This window comes from Cuculus canorus, chromosome 3 (assembly GCF_017976375.1).
Source record: "Cuculus canorus isolate bCucCan1 chromosome 3, bCucCan1.pri, whole genome shotgun sequence".
NCBI classification, from domain to species: Eukaryota; Metazoa; Chordata; class Aves; order Cuculiformes; family Cuculidae; genus Cuculus; species Cuculus canorus.
The window spans coordinates 38,226,217-38,248,505 of NC_071403.1; the positions used below are offsets into that span (position 1 = coordinate 38,226,217).

Consider the following 22,289-nt stretch of genomic DNA (forward strand, 5'->3'; position numbering starts at 1 on the left):
TACTCATGCTCTGGATTGACACCTGTAAATCCAGTAAAAATTTCATTTCAAAAGGCTATAACACTGTTTTGATTAGATTCAAAGTGAGCACAGCAAGGATCATCCTCTTTTTTTTACATCCTTTGTTCTGTGTGAGATTTGTCTAGCATTTTTCATGTATGGAAAAGCTTTTAACAGTTATTTTAGTTCGTTGAGACTGTGAAACACCTCTTTCACCAAGAGACAAAATGATTTATTCCTTTATAGTCACTGGTGTTTTAAGGTAAGCCAGACTTTCATTCTTTTTCCTCAATAGGTGCAAAGGTATTATCAGTTTTAATACTGGTGGATATACTGTCATGAAATAAAAGACTAAATGTAAGAACATTCTTCTTTTTGCAGTTCTTCTAAGTTTCCAGTGAACGTGAGCCCAACAGAATGACTAAAGTGTGATGATATTTCAGGAGGAAAATGGATGTTCCTACTAATGATTATCTCACCAAAAAACACATGCCAGTAGAATAGCCATATTTTGCTGACTTCCACTAGTCTTAAAAACAAAACAAACACTCCGCACCTAACAGGTTTTACACCTTACAATTTTGTCATATAGGAGACTAGGAAAAAAAATGTCCATGTACCAATTATACACTGCAAGTTGTTTGGAGGCCTGTTCTTCAGCTTCTTGTGTCCAAAATACAGATGTTCATGTAAATATATGTGATTCCTAAGTTTTCCTTTGTTTGTTTTTGTCTACTGAAGGATATTAATTGTTATATTGTCCTGAGTACCCAGGGCCAGCCAAAAGCTTTTCTGTGGCTACGACACAGTAATGTAAATGGCTAACGCAGGGACATGGTGACTTCAGACTGCGTTAGTGAGAAGCTGATGTAAGAGATCCCCCAATAATTTGGCCAGCTGTTTTGCCATTAACTTGAAAAGGAAGAAAAAGACACCAGGAAAAAAACAGCATTAAAGAAAACACCTGACAGGGATCCCTGCTGCTTCTTGTGGTGCTGGGAGCTCTGTGCCTCCATATCCTGTTAGCACCCTACTCCAGTCATTGACAGCAATTACTTCCACAGAGATCTGCTTTTGCTACAGGTGTCTAAAAACCCTGTTTATGGTGAGCAAAATGAATTATCCACAACAAAGAGCCTGCTTATTTTTTTTTATGAAAGTAGTCATGATAAAATGACAAGCTTACTGTGCTGTAAGTGTTCTGTATTTTTACTTACATTATTTTGTGAATAGTTTTAAATTCCATAGATTTCATGAGGTTTCATTGGGTTTTATATAGTCTGGCCTTTAGGTGACCGGCTAAATCACTATTAATTTTCTCTGAATATTGAATGCTCTGGACATGAGTTTAGAGTGGTGTTAATTAGCTGTAATTGGTCACAGAGATGGCAGGGAATTCTGAACAATTTATTAGCCTGTTAACAAACTTGGATTCCTGGACAATCAATCTTTATGACTAAAATAATCTTAAATTATTTAGTTATGTTTACCAATTAAAATATATAATCCAGTTATGTGTACAAGAAATGCATGAAATACGTTCATGATCGATTAAGCCAATTAACAAGGTGTATTTTTGAACACAAAGGATGGTAGTGGTAACAAAATGTTAAAAAGCACACATCAAAACAAAATGAATCTTTTTCTTCATTTCTGAAAATACTGAGAATGCAGAAGAGATCTTCCAATGTGATGTGTTACCTACTGCATGTTCACACACACTACTTACTTCATGAGATTTGTAGTTTCTTATCTCAGGGTTTTGTAATGCATGTCACCTTAATACCACATTAGAAATACTTCAGTAGTATTTATAATTACATGATACAACATGATAGGAATGCAAGCTTTCATTTCTTTCCTCAAAGGAATGAACATAACTCAACAAAGAAAATCATTGCCCAATTTAATTTCCTTCTTCTGGGTAGATAAAACAGGGTAAATCTTTCAGCACTGATATAATTCTTGTCTCATGCTTTCCTTAAAATCCACTGCCAAAGCCAACTTGCAGATCCCATCTCTGTCCTAACCTCTGAACACACTAATAACCACCATAGAGTAAGAGCTTTACACATGCAGCCCTCCACACAGTCCTCCTGCAATATTTTATATCATAATAAGTACCTCCTAAATACTACAGAGTACTATAAAATTCATAGTAATCATGTTTTGAATGTGTAAAATTACTCAAAATCTATCTTGAAGCTTTCTATGACAAAAGCTTGAATTCAAGGAATCTATCTACCTAAAACCTAAATGTTAGCCTCCCTCAGCCTCCATCAGTTCTAAAAACTCCTTCTCAAACACTGAAGAGAGAGGAGCCCCAAAAATGTGATTAACTATATCTCTTTTAGGATGAAACAAAAAATTTAATTTTCATATGGTTATTTCTGGGCAAATTTCATCTTATATAAATTGTCAAAATTCCCAAACATGATTGTTTACATCTAAAAGAGTATGAAAACTGTAGCAATCAAGAAGCAAAGTTTATGGGTTGGTACTCTGTTCATAGAGGCAATGTGAAGTTTATACTGGTAAACTAAAAGAATACTCAAGATAAAATGCATATATTATACTTTATATCTTTTCGGAATTATTTGCCTTTAAGATGAAAGCAAAATTGTTAATAGCTGAAATAAGAAAAAAAATATGCTTGAGTTAAAATATTCGAATAAAGACTTTAGATTCTGTTTATGTGTTTTGTTTCTACTGAGCTCTGTGAATCTCTCTGTAGTCTAGGTAACTCATAATTTAGAGTAACCCATAGTTTAGGGCACTACAGTTCCTTTATTGACCAGTGCCTAGCAGCTATGTAGTGTAACCAGAAGGAACAAACCTGTGTATATTCTTTGGCTGCACAGTCCCCAGCCTGCTTTACTATGTCAACATGCTCCTGTTTTCTTCTGCAGTCAGTTCTGGGCAGGACAGTCACTACTAGCGGCTCTGCTATGGAGACAGTCATTTCTGTCATGGAAACATTGTGGATGTTTCTGGTGGGAGTTCATAGGTCAGAGCCAGCCCCAGTGTGGAGGTCTGTGGCATTTTACGCAGGTCTCACAGCTCAGGTCCTTGCTTCCTGCAAATCTTGCAAAGAGCTGGCTCTGCAGATGTGCACAGGAGGCTTTTAAGTCATCCCACTAGGAATCAGTGGGATGACTTGGAGAAGTGGGCCTCTGAGAACCTCTTGAGGTTCAACAAGGCCATGTGTAAGGTCCTGCACCTGGGTCGGGGCAATCCCCGTTTTCAGTACATGATGAGGGATGACGTGCTTGAAAGCAGTCCAACAGAGAAGGACTTGGGGTGCTGGTCAATGCCTGACATGAGCCGGCAATGTGTGCTCACAGCCCAGAAGGCCAGCTGTATCCTGGGCTGCATCAACAAAAGAAGCGTGGCCAGCAGGGCAAGGGAAGCGATTCTTCCCCTCTATTCTTCTCTTGTGAGACCTCATCTGGAATACTGTGTCCAGTTCTGGAATCCTCAACATAAGAAGGGTAAGGAGCTGTTGGAACGGGTCCAGAGGAGGGCTACAAAAATGATCAGGGGGGCTGGAGCACCTCCCACACGAGGAGGACAGGCTGAGAGAATTGGGCTTGTTCAGCCTGAACAAGAAAAGGCTCAAAGGAGGTCTTATAGCGACCTTCCAGTACCTGAAGGGGACCTAAAGAAAAACTGGAGAGGGGCTATTCATAAAGGCTTGTGGGGATAGGACCAGGGGGAACAGGTGTAAACTGGAGAGGAGCAGATTTAGATGGGACATTAGGAAGAATTTCTTCACTATGAGAGTGGTGAGACTCTGGAACAAGTTGCCCAGGGAGGTTGTGGCTGTCCCATCCCTGGAGGTGTTCAAGGCCAGGTTGGATGGGGCTTTGGGCAGCCTGATCTAGTGGGATGTCCCTGCCCATAGCAGGCGGGTTGGAACTGGATGATCTTTAATGTCCCTTCCATCTGTTACTATACTATGATACTATGAATCACTGTGAAATAATTTTATAAAAATTAAACAGGATTAAATGTATGAATGAGTAAATGAAATTCTGACAACAAAGGTCCAGAGATCCACTCTTCAAATGTGAGGGTAAGTGAATTTACCTCTTGAATCTTTGTGTCTCCACTGAGATCTCTTGTCAGGTTCTTTCTAAATACCTTACGTGATTCTGACACATATGTCAATAAAACCTTGCAATCATGTAGACGTGGATCACCAGGCATCTCTAACAGTGATCTAGTGCAATTCATCTCAGTGAAAAACCTTTGCAAACACTAGATTCCACCAGCCATGGTCTGGCCAAGTCTCGAACTCTACCAAGAGTGGACAATCTGCAGCCCCTCTAGGCAACCTGTTTCAGTGCTGCACTGCCCTCCTGGTAATTAGTTTTTTGCCCCCTGCAGTGTTCAACATAAACAAGTTTCTGACCATATCCCCCTTGTTATATCACCTGAGAGAACAAGGACATGATCTTAAAATAACTGTTTGTCCTCTCTTGTCTTTGTTTCTGTGCTTTGAAAATCTTTAGGCTGCTCTTAGGTGACTCCTCAGTTTCCTCTTCTTCAGACTAACGGAGCTCAGTTCTTTCAGCTTGTCTCATTCATATGCTATGCATGCTTTCTGAATTTGAACTACATGGAACTTCAGGTAAAGAAATGGTAAAGAAATTGAAAACACTAACTAATTCAATACAAGTGTTAGTCAAGGAAAAACACACTGAATATATTGTGTTTTGTAGATTTAAAAATGTACAGTTGAATATGATGTCTTTGACATCTTTAATTCACATTTAAAAACTAGGAAATTTATTTTAATCATACTTTCAAAACTAAATTGCAGTCCTGAAAAGAACTATTCACTTTTTTTTTTCTGCAATTCCGGTTGTTCAAAGAGCAATGTCAAACCCAAGAGAAAAAATTGTTGTGTTTAGTTTTAAGGAGCCACTTAAAAATATGCTCGATATTCTACTCCAGTGGAGGCAAAGGGTCAAACTGTCAGAGGGCCCAAATCCTTTTGCTATCAATAAGACCTGCCAGGTGGGCCTATGTGAAATCTTCAGCTATTTCCATGTAATTTTTATAAATCACTGGGTTCCATCTAGAAAAACCAGGCAGGCGTTGAAACACAAGGGTTATGATAAGAGCTATGTAGCCAATACTATGTTTATGTAAATGCAGAAAACAGTCTAATAAATCCTAGTCTGAAGGAGCACAGCAGTTCCTTCTTTTAATGTTTTACCATTGAGACCTGATTTAAACATTAGTTTAATTATTCACTGATGAACAGAAATATCTTTGGGAAGGAAAAGAACTAAATACTAAAAGGTGCTTAGTGTTCAGCAAGCCACTTTGGCAGCAAAATATTTTGAGGTAATCAGGTTGCAATGACTAGGAAACATGTAAGCGAAGCAGAAAACAAATGATTAGCATGCTAAATGCTAAATACTAACAAAATACTAAGTTATGTTCTCTCAGACATCTCCACAAAATGTGATCTCACCCTGCAGATAAACTTTTACAATTTTTTATTTCTACCGCTTGGTCTGAAAATATCATTTTCCATCAACACCTTTGGGATTTAAGCTTATTTAACCAATACAACATGAACATGAGATTTCCATCTGTTTAGAAAGTTTTCTTTGGTCTCCAGTATGAGTATAGATTTTTAGCATTACCCTGACTGGTATCTTGAGTATGTATGAGCTGACAGCCGGTGTAAGAATCACTTAGCTTAGGAGTTTTGCCGGAGCTGTGTTGTGGTTCCTGAATGCTTTCTGAAAACATATTAAGAACTTGATTAATTGATTGATTGATAGTTAACATGGAAAATTAAAAGCAGAATATAGTGATTTCTCTCTCTTGGTTTACTTCTATGTTGTAATAGTAAGTGTGTTGTGTAAAAATTAAAATCTCACGCCTATTTGGGGAAAATTGCTCAAAAGGAACTTTATGTTTTGCTGTGATCCAAGTAAATTTCTTCTGAAAAAAAAATGAGAAGCAAAAAAATTAAGAGTATTTATAATGTATTTTCTCTACATTCTAAACTTCTGTGTCATCCATTGTTCCAGAACTGGTTTGTTTCTTTCAAGCTGTATGTCTCAAAATGTATTTAAGTAAATCTTGAGGCTAATATTGATGTATAGCAGGGCAAAAATCTATGGATTCATCAGTAAACTAATAAAGTCCAGGAAATTAACTTGAAACATCAACTCAATTTGTTTTGAATTAAAAGGCTGAAGTCTGAATGTCAATTCCTGGTTAGTTACTGTGACAGATGTGATAACTTTAGACTTGGAGTTCTTATTTAAGAAAGAGAAGCACACTAATCATTTGTTTTCTGCTTCACTTCCATGTTTCCTAGTCATTACAGCCTGATTACCTCAAAACGTTTTGCTGCCAAAGAGGCTTGCTGAACTCTAGGCACCTTTTATAAATATAGGTAGGTAATTTATTTTGTTTATTATTATTATTTCCTTTATATATCATTGCCAGATGCAAGGCATAAAAATCAAGTAACAACGAAGTAATTTCTGTTCCTCATTTCTTTCTTCCCATTCCTCAATCATTATCATAGCCTTTGTACCAGACACTTCATTTTCATCTTTGCCCTTAGTAAACAATATGTACCCAAAACTTCATCTTGTTTAGTCAGATTGACAAGCCTTAAACTCTGCTAGAATTATTGCTTTATTAAAGACAAGGCTGCAACTTAGTTCATGTTAAGATTTTGATCCTCTGTCCTCATAGATTTTGAAGATCAATTTAGGGTTAGCATGTTTAGAAACAATCTTTTGCATATTTCTTGTCATTGAACTGTGTAAGCCAGTGTTGGAAGGCCCAAGGCAAGTGTGAGAGATTTTAAAATATATTTCAGAAAGTGTGAATTAATAATTAATTTTCTTTTTCTTGCAATAATTTTATGTAGGAATTGCAAAACAGAATCTGACCATACAAGCTCGTATACATATTATATTACTGTCAACATACACATTTTGCAGGATGAGGATGGGCTGCAAAATTGAGAGATTCAAGTTATAAAGATGTATGAAATGTAAACTAATATATTCTGATATTTCTCACAATATCTCCTCTTCTCATAAACTCTACAGAGACTCTGTGCTGACTCCAAGAAGCTGAGAAACATGCAAAGTTACAAAGTACACATTCCTTAATAAATTTTTGAATTTTAATATACCAGACATCAAAAAGAATATGCCAAATTTTACCTGCGAAGTCTTTGTAATCCACCAAGTCAAACATTACAATAGCTACTGCTGACCAGGTAACAATCAGAGCAACAACAAGAAGCCATGCTGCTGGTGAGCTGAATGTTGTCACGAGGTCTTCTGTAACTGATTTCTTGCCCACTTTCATGGATGCTGAGGGAATGGATCCGTTCTTACCATCTATTATTGTTGTGGTTGTAGACATACGTCCTAGGGAAATAGTTGAAGAAAGGGAGATAAAATTAAACACTTGGAGCCTAAAAAATCCAGAGATCTGAAATGAAAAAGAATTAGATGGTTTGCTCATACTTTTGTTTCTCACCCTGAGATCACCTATCTCCTGTGACGGTTGATATAACCTGATAATTTTCTAGGATGACAGAGGTGAGCAAAGTGGCAGAGCTGCTTTATGCAAAGATAAGCATATTGAATTTCACTTTCAATGTAAAAAAATGGCAAATATACCATTGGAAACTTCTTGGTAGAGCTAAGGTGTAAAACTGTTGAAGCCTCTCAGATATTTGCCATCACAACACCTATTTAACAATCACTATATTTCTATTCTTAAATAAATAAATGAAGAATTAGTTCTTTGATATTAACTATAGGCAAACATATTTCTCCCTAAAAACCCCAAGAAGATGGCCTAACAAGTTGTCAGGCTTGCTTATGAATACTGATCATCTTGCTTATGAATACTGATCATCTTGCTTATGAATACTGATTTTGTTTCTTTTTTAGTAGGAAGTGAGAACAATACTCTAAATGATACAGAAATTACTTTTGTGTATCTCACATACATCTACAGAAGAGGGAAGGACAACTCTGGTATCAGAGATTCCCTACTTCTTCATCTGTCATATCTGTAGAGTGTTCGAATTCATACCTTGAATTATTCTACATTTCTTTCCTTTACTAGATAGTGCTTTGCATTCGTGTGTTCTTCCCTTGGCACTAGGCTTTATGCTTACTTCTGCACAAGAATCCTGACACTGATCACTGCTTTGTTTAAAGCCCCGTAAAGTTGCTTTGCTAAATAGCAGTGTTGCATAACCAGGAAAAGATTGGCATATTACATGGATTTTATTCATTTATTTGGAATTTAGTTATATTTATAGAATGTTTGTTCTGCTTATGAAAAATTTCTAGCTACTAAGACAGAATTTATGCTCATTTTAATATATTCTGTAAAACCACCACTGCTGCCATTTATTCAAACATAAATTTTGGATCAAACATTTCACAACAGGAGGAAAAATCTGCCAAGTGACAACTAGCAACAAGGATCAGTTTCCTAAAGTCAAATTCAAAATCAGTAGCATTTTGTTACCCTACTGCATATAAAATGCAAGTGATTTATGCATGCAACAGGTCATGAATGACATATTATGCATTTTTTTTACTTCAGTGTATCAGTCAGAGTTTATGATGTGTAAAAGAGGATAGAAAAGTACCAACTCATCTTGACAATTCTGATTAGTATCACAGCATATCTCCAAGGACATATCAATGGCATATATTTACACAGTTATAATGCAAGCAATTAAAACTCTATGTATATATATCGATATAGATATACACATATTGCCATTCAAAAGACCCTTCCTCTAGGCTTGTGACTATATAAAAGTTGTTTCTTCCTGTTTAGTGTACCTAACTTTTTAAATTCAAAATGCTGTGTGTCTTCTTCGATGAAGAAAACACTTTCCCACAATTTATCAGTCTGAGTAATGCTGCAGAGACAAATCTCAGATGTGCTAATAAGTTATCTATTGAATGCTTTTGGCTGCTGATATAGCCAAGTCAGATTTCCCCTTAAAAGCTCAGAATGCCATACAGTAAAATCACCACCCCTACATTCATTAAAGTAGGAATGAACAGCTGTTGACACAAATTTGCCTGGAAGTAAAACTAAGATAAATGTTGTTAGACTGTTAGAGGTTCCTGATGTATATTCTTACAGGATGATTCGGGTGCCTAAGAAAGCCTTTCTATGTTGTTATAGGTGCTTTATCATGTAAGAGACATCCACACAGGACTGGCAGGCATCATCCACAGAACAGTAACTTCTGGACTGCCTGGAGGAACCCAGATAGGATGCCCTAAATCACTGAAAAGAGAAATCAGATCATGTCCCTAGGTACTAACATAAACAACATTGGCTGGAGGAGTTTATATGAGGTCTCATGAGGAAGGTTGTTTGCTGCTGCATAATCTCACATGCGGTGTATTGTTTATTGATACCATTGTAATTTCATGATTTCAAAAAGAAAAGGCAATAACACCAAGATGATTACCCTTCTCCCTACAACCACTCTGTTATTGTAGTAACCAATGTTAACCTGATGCTTTTCTCTGCCAGGTTCTTGCTTTGCAGTGCCCAGTTGTTGTGTGCATTTTTGTCCATCTGGTGTCCTACTATTTACACAGCTAGACCAGAAGAGAAAGGAGTGACCTACACACGAGCAATGTTTCCATCAATTTAGTTAGCAGCAATTCTTCTCTTTCTCAGTGAAGTGAGAAAGTTAAGCAGAGCTCCTGCATAAGAGGTCATGGAGGCTTTAGGTGCCCAGTGAAGGAGTGAGAAATACAGGTATTTGTGTTGCTTTGAAATTACTTGATGAAGCCTGCCAATTTTTACTTGCAAAATTGACAGGGGTCGTTCAGCAACAGGTTCAAATTGGATTCCTGAACTTCCCCAGACATCACTGCCACCCATATAATACACATTTTCTCTCCCGAGGCAAATTTCAGTCTCTGTATTACAGCCAACCAGAATCCAAGTCAGTTTGCTTAAGTACACTCGGATGAAAACTGCAGTGGATCAGGAGATTCATGAGTAGATCTGTTGTCCCTGCATTGGGCATGGCAATATCTGTCACAAGAGTAGAGAGTGCAGCTGAAGGCTGTTGCAATTTCAGGCATCCAATTTTAATCTGTCACCACATGTCTGCTAGAGCCTTCTGGCACTTGGGTTGTGATTGCTATTGATTTTCAACTAGGATGGAAACTTTAAAAAGTTATATATACATTTTTATAAAGGAATGTTATTCCAGGGATGTATACCTCTGATTCCACATCACAATTTCTCATGCACGTAGATCTCCCCCATCAGGTCACAAATGTCACCTTTACATCAACAGATGGATTTACTAAATTCCAAACAGCTAAAGCTCTGAGACTCTTACTCTTCCTCTGGTTTCATAGTTGTCACTTAGGGCCCCATAGCTGTAAATAAACCTTGACAATCTGTGACAATTTTGAGGAGAACACTGTGTGACTTTAAGAGTTCAAGGTGAGCTTGTAGTTCTGGCAGCTTAGACAAATTACTCTTTGTATTTGTGAACTGAGCTCTTCTTCAGACATTAATAGCATACTAGTCTGCAGTTAAGGATGGCACTTGAATCTGCAGTTCAGCGGCTATACCTCCCACTACCCCAGAAGCAAAACAAAAACAAAAAAAAAGTAAAACAAAGTAAAAAATACTGCTGCTCTATTCAGACTCATGCAAATGTCAAATAGTAATTTTTTGTATTTTATGTTATTTTACAGTTATTTTATGCATTACAGTCTTCATTCTGCCAGTAGCATAAAACCCCCATCAAGTTACATATTTAATTTAAATCGCTTTTTAAGGATGGGCATATTAAAAGTAGAGGGCTAGTCATGCTACTTAAAGAAAGAGGTTGCTCCCTTTTAAATAACAATATTATTGCTAGGACAATTCATTTGGGATACGAGAAGCCTCATCGCAGTCTGCTATAAATGCAAGAGCTGGAAGATTTTGACTTATCTGTTCCACTCCCCAGGTGAACACTGCAATAATTAGGCTGTAGAGTATTCTGGATTCAGGTCATTAACAGCTCCTGTTCGACCTATTCCACTTCACTTGGAATATTTAAATACTGATTAAGGGATAAGAAAAGAGAAAGAATAACTGTATAAATTGACACTGGCTTGAGCCTTGGGCTTTAACCTGGTGACCTTATCAATCTGACACTGTTGCCATTGGGCAGGCAGGAGTCTTATCCTATAGTGAGGAGGATACCGCAGGGAGAAGAGGACAAGGGATTAAAAGCCTTCAGTGAAGGACTGGGCAATAGATATGTAATAATTTGCTGCATTTTTTCAGGACCAACATATCACTTTCAGTGAGTTGACAGACATCCACAGCTCTTACAGTAATCATTCTTTTCCCGTGTGAGGAAAATATTTTCTACCACAAGAAAAGACTGCGCCTATGCCTGTTGTTCAGGTGATGCCTAACTAAGGAATTGTTCTCTTTTAATTTCTCTGCTGTCGTTTCTGCACCCTTGGTTTATACAGGTGGAAAGGAAAAGGCAGAATTTCTTCTGTGGTTAATAGTAGCTTGCAATAGAGTAACAGCAGCAATATTATTTCCAGAAGTGGCCTAACAACTTTTGTCTGGAAAGCTTTTGCCTCATAGTGAGCATGTAGCTAACTTCATAGCGCATCCATAAGCACAGAGAGTTGGAAACTCGTGACTGGACTCATGCCTTTTGCCCTCTTTATACATTTATGTGGGAACAAAATGCTGAGCAGAGAGAAGAGAGAACATCAGAACCCACTCTATGCACCTGAACAGAATGCCTCTGGTATCTAATCTGGCCAGCACCAGAGGCCAAGAGGCGCACATACTGAACAGCTCAGAGAAAGAAGAACAAGAGTCCAACTGGGCAAAACTTTTGGCTTTCCTCCAAGTGTTAAAGTATGATTACAGTATATTTAAAAGCAATTACTATGGAGGATTTGTAGCCCTGGTAAACGTCAATAAATTAGGAGCCTAATTATTACAGAACTGCTAATATGGATTATATTTTCTATTGGACAGTGACAGAAGAGCAGATAGGAAAAAGAAAATACAATTTAAATAGGCAACTTCAGGTTATCATTGAACTCTCTTCTCTCTCACCATTATCTGCACTAAGTTCTGAGCAGGACAATGATCTACAGTTCAGCCCAGAAATGGGTGATGGGCACCTAATGTAAGTCTTCTGAGTATGAACAAACTGCTGCAAGCTGTTGCAATTTTAAGAAAACCTCATTTATTTAGAGCTGCAGCATAATTCTTGTCTTGCAATGGTTGAGATTCAACTATTTCCTTTCTTTTGTATCCTATTACATCCTCCTACATATGAGTGAAAGAGTGCAACTGGAATAACTAGAAGGTCATAATATGTAATATGAGTTTCGCCTCTGATACCAGAATTTAAAGACTTCAAAATTCATCACATAGAGTACTGAAGTGTTACTCTATAGTTTATGTAATTAAAGTGCAAAGAGAAAAAACTCTTAAAATGTATAAAATATATATTGCCAAACGCCTCAAAATTAAAAGGTAGTCTTTCTTTATACTAAAGGCTTAGAAAAATGTGACTGGGACTGCCTGTGTGGGAACATTTGTAGATTTATTGGTGACTGATAGTCATAAAAATGTAATATTCTTTATGAAATGTGTAAAATAAGCTTGGGGATCATGCATCAATCAATTCTACACGACAAAAGAATAGAGATTATGGAGAGGATGGTGCATGAAAATTAACTGAACAATTGAATTCAGAAAAGACATTTATAATTACATACGGTGCTGTGTACTTTTTTAATTTCCTTTTCTTTTATTATATCTGTATTGGTTTTATTTTTGATCAATAGAGAGCATCTGATAATTATAAGTAAATTGTATTAATATTTCCCATTCATTCTTCAAGAAATCATGTACACTAATCTTTTGATCTCATCAATTTCAATAGAAATTTGTAGAATAAAAGATGTGTTCTATCAAGTGACGCCACTAACTAGTTGAAAGAAAACATGTATTTCATACAGTGTCAGTAAGTAATACTAATAGCATACTACTAATAATAAGTACTATGAGGTTAAAACCAGAAGCTTAAAAGCTTAAAATATAGTATTCTCAGGTGTGATATGCATGTTGGGATTTTAATAGAAACTATTTCTTAGGATACAGTACACTAACATGGACTATGTGGACAAAAAGTGAAGAAAATAGTGTAACTAAGACTAACTAGAAAACCTCCATAACTCTATGAACAGAAAATTATTTTCCAATTATGTACAGCCAGTTTATGATACGGAATTATGGTATGGGTAACAGAAAGAAAAAAAGGACTTTTAAATGAAGAGATAATATCTGACAAGGATTTTCTTTATTTCGTATCCTTAAATGCTGAACAAGTGTTCTGGCAGGGCAGACGTTAAGCATTTAGAGATTGAATTATGGGTTTTCTTTGACCAGTGACTCCTGATGAATCCAAGATAAAGCACCAGCTGGACCAATCATCTGACATGTTGGTTCTTCTCATATCCTTACTGGCCTTATTTTCATAAAAGAAATACAAAATAAATGTCCATTTTTAACAATATTTTATTGCTGCTATTATTTTTCCATTGCTCTTTATTTACAGTGCTACTTGTACAGAAACGGGATCTTTTTTCCTTTAAGAACCTGCTGCATATATCCTGCTTACAGTCATAATTCTTCCATTGTGATACTGCAAGCATTTTCATGTCAATCTACTGTGAGACCTAAGATGATTCTAAATGGGAAAGAGAAGTGAGGGAAAACTTTGAAGAAACAAACCTACTCTTTTTATGCAAATGTCTTTTATAATAAAGGAGAAATATAAAATATATGGAAGGAATTTTTTTTAACATGGAACAATTTTTCAAAGCCTGCTGTGAAGTGCTAGTGACTCTTAGTAAAAGAAATATGGAAAAACCAGAAACTAAGCTGTAATGTTTTTAATTAAGTTCCTTACTGTATTTTGCTCTTTCTTATATAATGCATAGTATACCTAGTATAAATATCTTTTTTAAAATAATTAATCAACAGAAGCAGAGCTGTTGTTCATACTATTCCAAGAATGCCAAATTAAAATGCTTTCAAACCTCATATTTTCCATCTGGTTAAAATTATCTGAAAGCATATATCTAAGGGGTTTTTTTTTGCTGAGCTACAAAGATTTCTTAATCCAAAGATTAAGGATACTTTTTATATATAAAAGATTGGTTGTATCTCTTGTAACAAGTTTGCATATGTGATTAACTCCTTGGCATACAGATTCAAATGACAAATTTGGACCCTAATTGTATGCAATGAGCCAGAATCACCTGAGGGCAGCCTGATCTTCACAACCATGAGAGCCCTCATTAGGGGGGGAAATCTGAGTTGTAGGAATTAAGGATGGTTCATTTAGGAAAACTCAGAATGTGGAAGCAGATATAGCAAAGGAAACCTTCTACAGCCAGGAAATTCAGTTTGCTCTAGCAAAAAGGTAACTGAGAAAAAAGGTCTTCAAACAATACTGAAAGAAGCAAAGATATATAATTGAGAAAAGGCTTCCCCTGCAGAGCAGAGCGGGAACAAAAATCTTACCAAACACTTCCTCTCCACTTCAGAAAAAAAAAAAAAAAAAAAAAAAGGCCTTAATACTTGCAAACTTAATAGGCAACAACTGCATTTTGGGGAATGCATCATTGGATCCTGTTGAAGAAATACTAGTATTAACTATTACTTTTTCTGGAATAGGCCAAGGTATGAATTAGATAAATTACATATAAAGAAGAGGAATTCTTCGCTTGTAAAGATGTCTTGAAGAAAACAGAGAACTTTGGGGAGAAAATGGAGACCAGTTTCAGTCAGACACTGATTACACTGGTTTAAAATACAATGACCAGTAACATAAGTTACTTCTCTTTCAGCTGACATACCTCTAACCTTTGACTTCAGAGAGCCCACTTAGGTTAGCAGATGTTTACAGGATTTAGGAACCCCCATCCCTTTTAAAATTCACATGAGGTGAGTCCTAAATCACTTGAAAAGTTGAACTTCAGTGATGTGGAGCTGAATTTCCATCTTTCCTTACAAGTTTGAATCTCATAGTCTAGTAGAGCGTTGGTGAATACTTCAAATTAAGCAGAGGAAGGCATTAGTGGTTAGTTAGTAGTTAAAAGATCTCCTGTGTTGTTGAGCCTACTGAAATAGTCTTGTATGACTGACTGTATTGAGAGCCTGTCTGCAATAATTCATATCTGAAATGTCTTTGGGAACAAAAGGAAGGGAAACCCTAGGGACCAGGTTTAAAAGAATGCAAGTTTTATTGGCAAATTGTATAGATAATTTTACTTACAACTATATCACTTTGTGTAGTAATTTCTTGAGAACATAGAAGACTATAGGGGTTAAAAATAACCAATCAGAATAAATTACTTCTCTAAAATTAAACTACAGGAGGTACAGTTGATAAGAACAAGAAAAATGCCGTTTGCTGCTTTTTAATCTAGTGACAAAGCATGGTTAAGGGACATTGAGATGCTCAGTTTCCAAAAGGCAGCAGATTTTGCCTTTTTATGATATGGAAGTTGGACATTTTAATTTTTATGTTTGAATTTACTCTTCAGTTTGATATGTTTTTACATTTTCTTTCAGAAATGTTAAAATTTGTTAAAAGATCAAATGTTTCATTTCCACCTTCTAAGTATGTAGATAAGAGTGTAACTGAATTCTGAACACAGAATACTAAATTATCCACACTGAAAAATCTGCTCTTTTGTTGGTTCACACCTGAATATTTTATTAATCAGCAGCAATACCTTCCCTTTGGAAAAATAATGGTGTTCTAAAATAGTAAAAGGATTTACCTTCCTGTTCATCTTAGAAATCTGGCATTTCTGAAAGAGGTGACAAAGAGATATTTAGATGTACTTGTGAGACGATACAAGCTGAGAGGTGCGTCTTATCTTTTAAACTGTCAGAATGAAGGTTGGAGGAAAATAGTTGCCATTTATCTCTAAATAGAGTGTCTTCTGCAGCAAGAGCACTGTATGCATTCTTTTTTTTTTAATCTGTTTTTGGAAACTCAACTTTACACATCCCTGCAACCTTCAGAGAGGATTAGAGAAAAAAAAAATGACTTTTTTTTTCAGGAAAAAAGAAAAAATATCTGTTCCCATCTCTAAACCAATGATAGTATTAATAAATACTGAAAGTCGTAGGATAAATTGTTGGTTACAACTATCTTTGTCTTCACTCTGGACATGTGTATAAAGAAACTGTAAAGAAAATTCCAGATTCTTGCTTCCTCTGTTGGAACTGCCATTATCTCTCCAATTAGTGATTAATTAGACCAGTTGCTCAATGTCATTTATACCAAGTTAATATGACAATGGAGGTAAGACCAGCTTTATATGTCTTAATAGACTGATATCTGCAGACTCTGAAAATGAAAGTAGTTCAACATAAGCCCCACAACTTACAGTGTAAGCAGTGTCCCACAATGCAAGTCTGACAAGTCTTCCATATGGAACTATCTAGTCATTATAGCCCTCAAATATGGAGATCACATACAGTTTGAACAAATATATGTATTAGTCATATTGAGGAGACCTGACCCCACCTGTGTTACCAGAGACAGAAGAAAAAGGCATTTTTAGCCAACAAGAATAGAGAAATCATTATAATAACTGTTACGTAGTGTATGTATACATATATACACACACACACACACTTAAAGGACTTTGCTAAAAAAAGGAAAGACAAAATTCCACGTCTGAAAAAAGCAGAAAACTAAAATAAGAGCTCGTGGCAAGTCAGTCATCTGTGTCACTAATATATCTCATTTGTGAATGAGAATTTAGTATGAAACTATCACAGGTCAGAAAGTGATCTACTGAAGAAAACTGTTAAGAGGCTTGAAAGACAGTTGCAACAAATCCATGAGAGACATTAGTTAGCTATAATCCTTAGCAAACAGGAACAGATGAACCAAGATCTATCTACTGTCAGGGAGTTTTTCTCTAATAAATATGAGATTACTCCATCTGTACAGTTACTAAAGGCAAGTCCATCATACAGGCACCTAAAATACCATGGACACATCGATTTTCTAAAGCCTGCTTTGAAACTCATGAGGTTATCAAAATATATTCCCAAAATGCTTTCTAATAATGTGTTTGTATTCAGTGTGTGTTCCCATAAAAGAAGAATTCTTGGAAGCAGTGGCAGTCATGACAAAAATGGCCCTCTTTATACATTTATGTGGGAACAAAATGATGAGCAGAGAGAAGAGAGAACCCAGGCTGGGTGAGGCTATGAGCAACCTGACCTGATGGAAGGTGTCCCTGCCCATATCCTGGCGAGTGGAGCTGGATGATTTTTAAGATCCCTTCCAACCCAAACCAATCCATGATTCTATGATTCTCAAGAGCTGGGAAATCTTTATGCTGCCTTATAAAAAGTTCTTTAATAGAAGCTTATGCCAGATACTCACATCTCAGAAGAAAAAATTGTTTTAGATGACTATTAAGTAATCTGGAGAAAGTTGGATGATTTTGAGACTAGTGAGACCCATTCTAAGCAGCAAAATATTTGACCAAGTAGGAAGAAGTTACTGTTCCCTTTCTCACTCACAGTTGTTTCTGAACAAGCTACCATCAACTAGCTGGGTCTTAATCCATTTTATTCACAATTTACACTCGTAAATTTTGGAACATATGAAAAATTTGCAATTCAAGTTCGATGAGAAAACATCACTACATAGTATTCACTACATACTCTCAGATATCTTTTCTTTTCTCCCTATACACCTCATCTATACATTGAAAAGAAAGAAAACTAAGAAGGTTTAAAACTCCGTGAAGTTTCCTAATGAAAAAACAAAATCATATCCACTTCCTGCATCTTTCCTCCTGCCAGCCCAAATCAATCAACACCTGTCAGCAGACCAAGGTCATGACGAGATTTTGGAAATTGTTAGCAACACCTGACTTTTACCTCCAGGAAAATTAACAACAAATGAGACTCTGACTTATACCCATAACTAAGCTTGGAAGACTTCTGATACTGCTAATTTTCCCAGTACCACATTCTGAACAAATGAACACAGAGGAGTTGCTCAAGAGCACAATGAATAACTTACAGATTGGTTTAGAGTTTCTTGCTTTTGTGGGCTGGAAATCAGGCTTACAAACCCTTCTCATCTCATTTTATCTATTATAAGGGACTGTAGATTGACTTAGAATCATAGAATGGTTTGTGTTGGAAGAGACCTTAAAGATCGTTTGGTTCCAATCCTTCTGCTGTGGGCAGGGACAACTCCCACTAAACCAGGCTGTACAAGGCGCCATCCAACCCAGCTTTGAACGCTTCCATGGAGTGGGTATGCACAACTTTGCTGGGAAACTTGTGCCAGTGCCTCACTGCCCTCATTGTGAAGAATTTCTTCTATAATCTAAATCTAAATCTAAATCTTCCCCCTTCCAATTTAAAACCATTCCCCCTTGTCCTATCACTACATGCCCACATAAAAAGTCCCTCTTCAGCTTTCTTGAAAATCCCACTTAGGTACTGGGGCCAACATAAGGTCTCCCCAGAGCCTTCTCTGCAATTCAAAGCTTCTTATCACATGTCTTCAGATCACTGCAGAGTAAATGAGATAAAATAATAAAGGCATCAACTGACTATAGAGATACGAGATTCAGAGTGGTCTCTAATCTATCCCAGTGATAAATGTCAAGAAGTGGTTACCTGGCTGCATTAGTTATGTCCAGAAATGGAGCCATTCTCCATAACACCATAACAATTCCTAGAAATATCTGTCACTAGGTGATGAGAAATCCCTGTGGCGTGTAAAATGACATGTGAAATTATAGGTAAATCTGGATTAAAATGTATGCACAAGTAAATACAGCTCCATATCTCTCCACTATTACTTGTTTCAGAAACTACGGAATCTAAATTCAGCTTTTGGGGTCAGATACGACCTTTTCTTGCAAAATGAGTGCTTGAAAAGCCATGCTTGGATGTGTGCAGTTAAAAAGGCTATTTGTTTTATTTCCAAACCATAAGTGAAATTCCAATTTCTGCAGAAACTCTAACTTGAAATGTTATGTAAACTGTGTGACAGTCATGAAAATATGCATGGAAGATACTAAGAAGTGCAAAGTTATTACGGTAAATATTTGTGTGTGTGTCGTGTTTGTTTTATTGTATGGACAAGTCACTTTCTTTACTTGGTCTTTCCTGGTGGATAATAATAGATAGCATTATATATCTTTTGTGGTTTACAGAGAGAGAATCAGCAGAATTATCAGCTGATGAATGTAGCTCAAGGTTTTCCTGTTTCCTGAAAAAAAGTGGTAACCTATTTTCCCACCTGGTAGAGCAAATCCAGATCCAAAGTGAATGCTTTTTTCAAGTTCATATGACACAGTGTTCTGTATTAATGGTTTCCACATAAAGCAATAATTATGTTTTTGAAGTAATATTTTTCCACTAAGCACAAGATTGCAAGTACTAGCGTACATGTTCCTCATGTTGTGAATAATCTATTTTTTCAGTGTAAATTTACTCAGTCATAAAAGTAGAAATGGCTTTTCCCTAACTCCTTGAAAATGTAAATATTTAGCCATATAAAAGCTATAATACCAAAGGAGGATGTTTTTGTTATAGGATTCAGGCCTTAGAAAAGTGGAAAGAATTATGATCCATGGTTTAATTGTTAAGTCACTCACAGAAGTGGCATCTTAATCTTGAAAATTATTCATATGAAAGATTTACTTGTAGGCTAACAGTGCTTTAAACTTATTCAGTGACAGATAAGATGAAATTCTTCTCTAAAATAAAAAATATCTAAACCAGGTTATTTATTTTTAATATCTTTCTATATACAGTATGTCTAAAAAATCTCTTTATCCTACTTACATTAAGCTTCTAAGCATATAATCCTAAACAGGCAGAATGCATTAATGGTAAGCCTGTATATTTGTAATATACATGAAATGAAAATAATCTCTACTGAGAGGTGTATTTATGAAATGATTCAAACAATGTTAGATTCTAACTTTTAGAAAACAAATGCAAACCAGTCATGCTTACGCAGAGCATATAATGTTGCAAACTGACCAGTAATTTTAATTCACCCTCATTGCTTTTTTTCTAATCACCACTAGCACAGACATAAAAGAAATTGTTGAAACTTCTCCAAGCTGCCCTTTCTGGATACATCTGTACCCTATTTGTTGGACTGGGCATCCATTAAGTTACATTTTTGGAATGTGAATCTTTCTGAACTTCATAGCCTGTCTTAATTCTACCTTAAAAAAAGCCTCCTTCTCAAGGTGACCCTTCCATATTTTTGGTGCTGGCTGGAGCAGAAAGTGAGCTACACCAAAGAAAAATTTTGACCTGGCTAGAACCATAGTTTCCTTATTTCCTCCTATGGATTCTAAATCAAATAATTTTTAGCATCTGCTGTAAGCATGCATATAATCATCATGAAACTATTCAGCTCTCATTCACAAGCTGTAACACCTCCCCACATTCTCTGTAAGACCAGATTCCATGTAGCAGGGGCTTCATTATTCCTAGCCCACAGTAGCAGCAGGTGCTGGAAAGTTTCCACCTAGTTTACATGCACGTGAGATACTTGCAGGACCTATATAATATTCCTGGTATCTTGCCTCAACATTAGTCTTTTGTGCTTCAATCCCTGACTCTCACGGTGATAGGAAAAGAGAAGAACAAATTTGCATACCTATGCTTGAAGTTCAACATAGAAAAGAGTATTTATTCATATTGGTCCTTGATTTCATCCCACTCTCTTTCATCCAACAGAAAAGCCGTTTTGTTCCTTATCAATGAAACAGAGGCAGCAACTGAAAGGACATTATTCAGTCTGGTATTGCATTCCAAACCGCCTGTGCTGTAATCACAGATCTTCTAGTGTTGCTCAAGCATATCCATATAAACACGATGTTTTCCTGTTCGTTAAACCTTCACATCATCCTGGTCATATTAAAAATGTTCTGGATATTTTTATACATCTTAAAATCCAGATTTGTCCCTAGCCTTCTAATATTTATCTTCCCTTCATTTCACAGTCTGATGTAAGAAAATGATACTTTAATTTGAAAGGAAGGAAACATCAGAGCAACCAAGTGAGGAGTAAAGGCCATACTGGAAGTCTGGCAGGAGACAGAGCTGAATCCAAGTCTCCTGTTCTAATTGCTCATTGCTCCTCTATGATATGTAATGTTTAAGTTAAATATACCAGAAGTTTCATCTGTGTAGTTGTTCGTATTCTTTGCCCATCTTTTCAAGCCATTTATACACATTCAGCATGTGTATAAAGTTTCTTAAAATCTCTCTCTCTTGGATTTTAAGTATATCAAAGCTACTGATACTTTCTACTTTCAAGAAACTTTCAAGAAATTCTCTGTTGTTTCTTTAATATTAATGCAGCAGTTGCAATTCATAACTTTGTCAGTATAATGAAAAGAGATAGAGATGTCCTCTGCAGATGTAGGAGTTGATAGTTCTTTCTAAATTTTTAAGAAAGCTTTTGAGAGCTGCTTAGTTATTCTGTATACATCTTTGCAAGATTTTGCTGGCTGTTGTATTCTAATCAAAGGCCTATTCATCATCTAACCTTTCTTTATTAATTTCCTTTTCTATTATATCAATAGAGTGCAGCTTCAGCTGTAATTACATAAGTGCTAATAAATAAAAAATGCATGCTTTCACATTTATTGAAGATGATAATTTACATTGCAGCCAATATTTTGGCCTTACAGATTATTGACCATATTCTTGTGGTGGCATAACTGATAATTTTTCACTCACTAGCAAAACTTGTCCCCCAAAAAGTACAATACATTCAGAATAATAGTAAAGTATTATGATGGAAGAAAAGAATAGACACAAAGTGTATCTAAAATAGGTGAATGACTAATAATGAATAGCTTTCACAGTATGAAATAGAAGTAGGCCATAAGACATTGTGCTACTCTTGCTGTAACTATTCTTGGCTTTTTATTTAAGGTGGTGCTTTATTTAAACCTTAGGACAGGTGCCACATAAGAAGTGTGAAAGAAACTTTATAGGATTATTTACTTAAAGAACTCTATCTACATACCACGCGTCCTGAGTTTCCTTGGACCTGCACAGATAGGTTACATTTGACAGATAAGTGAAGAAAAATTGAAGAGCCTTTAGGGTTCTTATATCATTGGGTACTGTGACAAAAGGTTTGCACTACC

General features: G+C 36.1%; 1 protein-coding gene across 6 annotated transcripts in view; it reads right to left on the reverse strand.

Annotated features, from left to right (window-relative positions):
* TRDN (triadin) overlaps nt 1–22,289 on the reverse strand; it is a 107,108-nt gene that overhangs the window by 64,654 nt on the left and 20,165 nt on the right. For all 6 annotated transcript variants that reach the window (XM_054061943.1, XM_054061947.1, XM_054061944.1 and 3 more), the window contains one exon: nt 7,212–7,421. In XM_054061943.1, coding sequence (XP_053917918.1) covers nt 7,212–7,416 — 205 coding nt within the window. In that variant the 5' untranslated portion in view covers nt 7,417–7,421. The remainder of the gene's footprint in view (nt 1–7,211; nt 7,422–22,289) is intronic.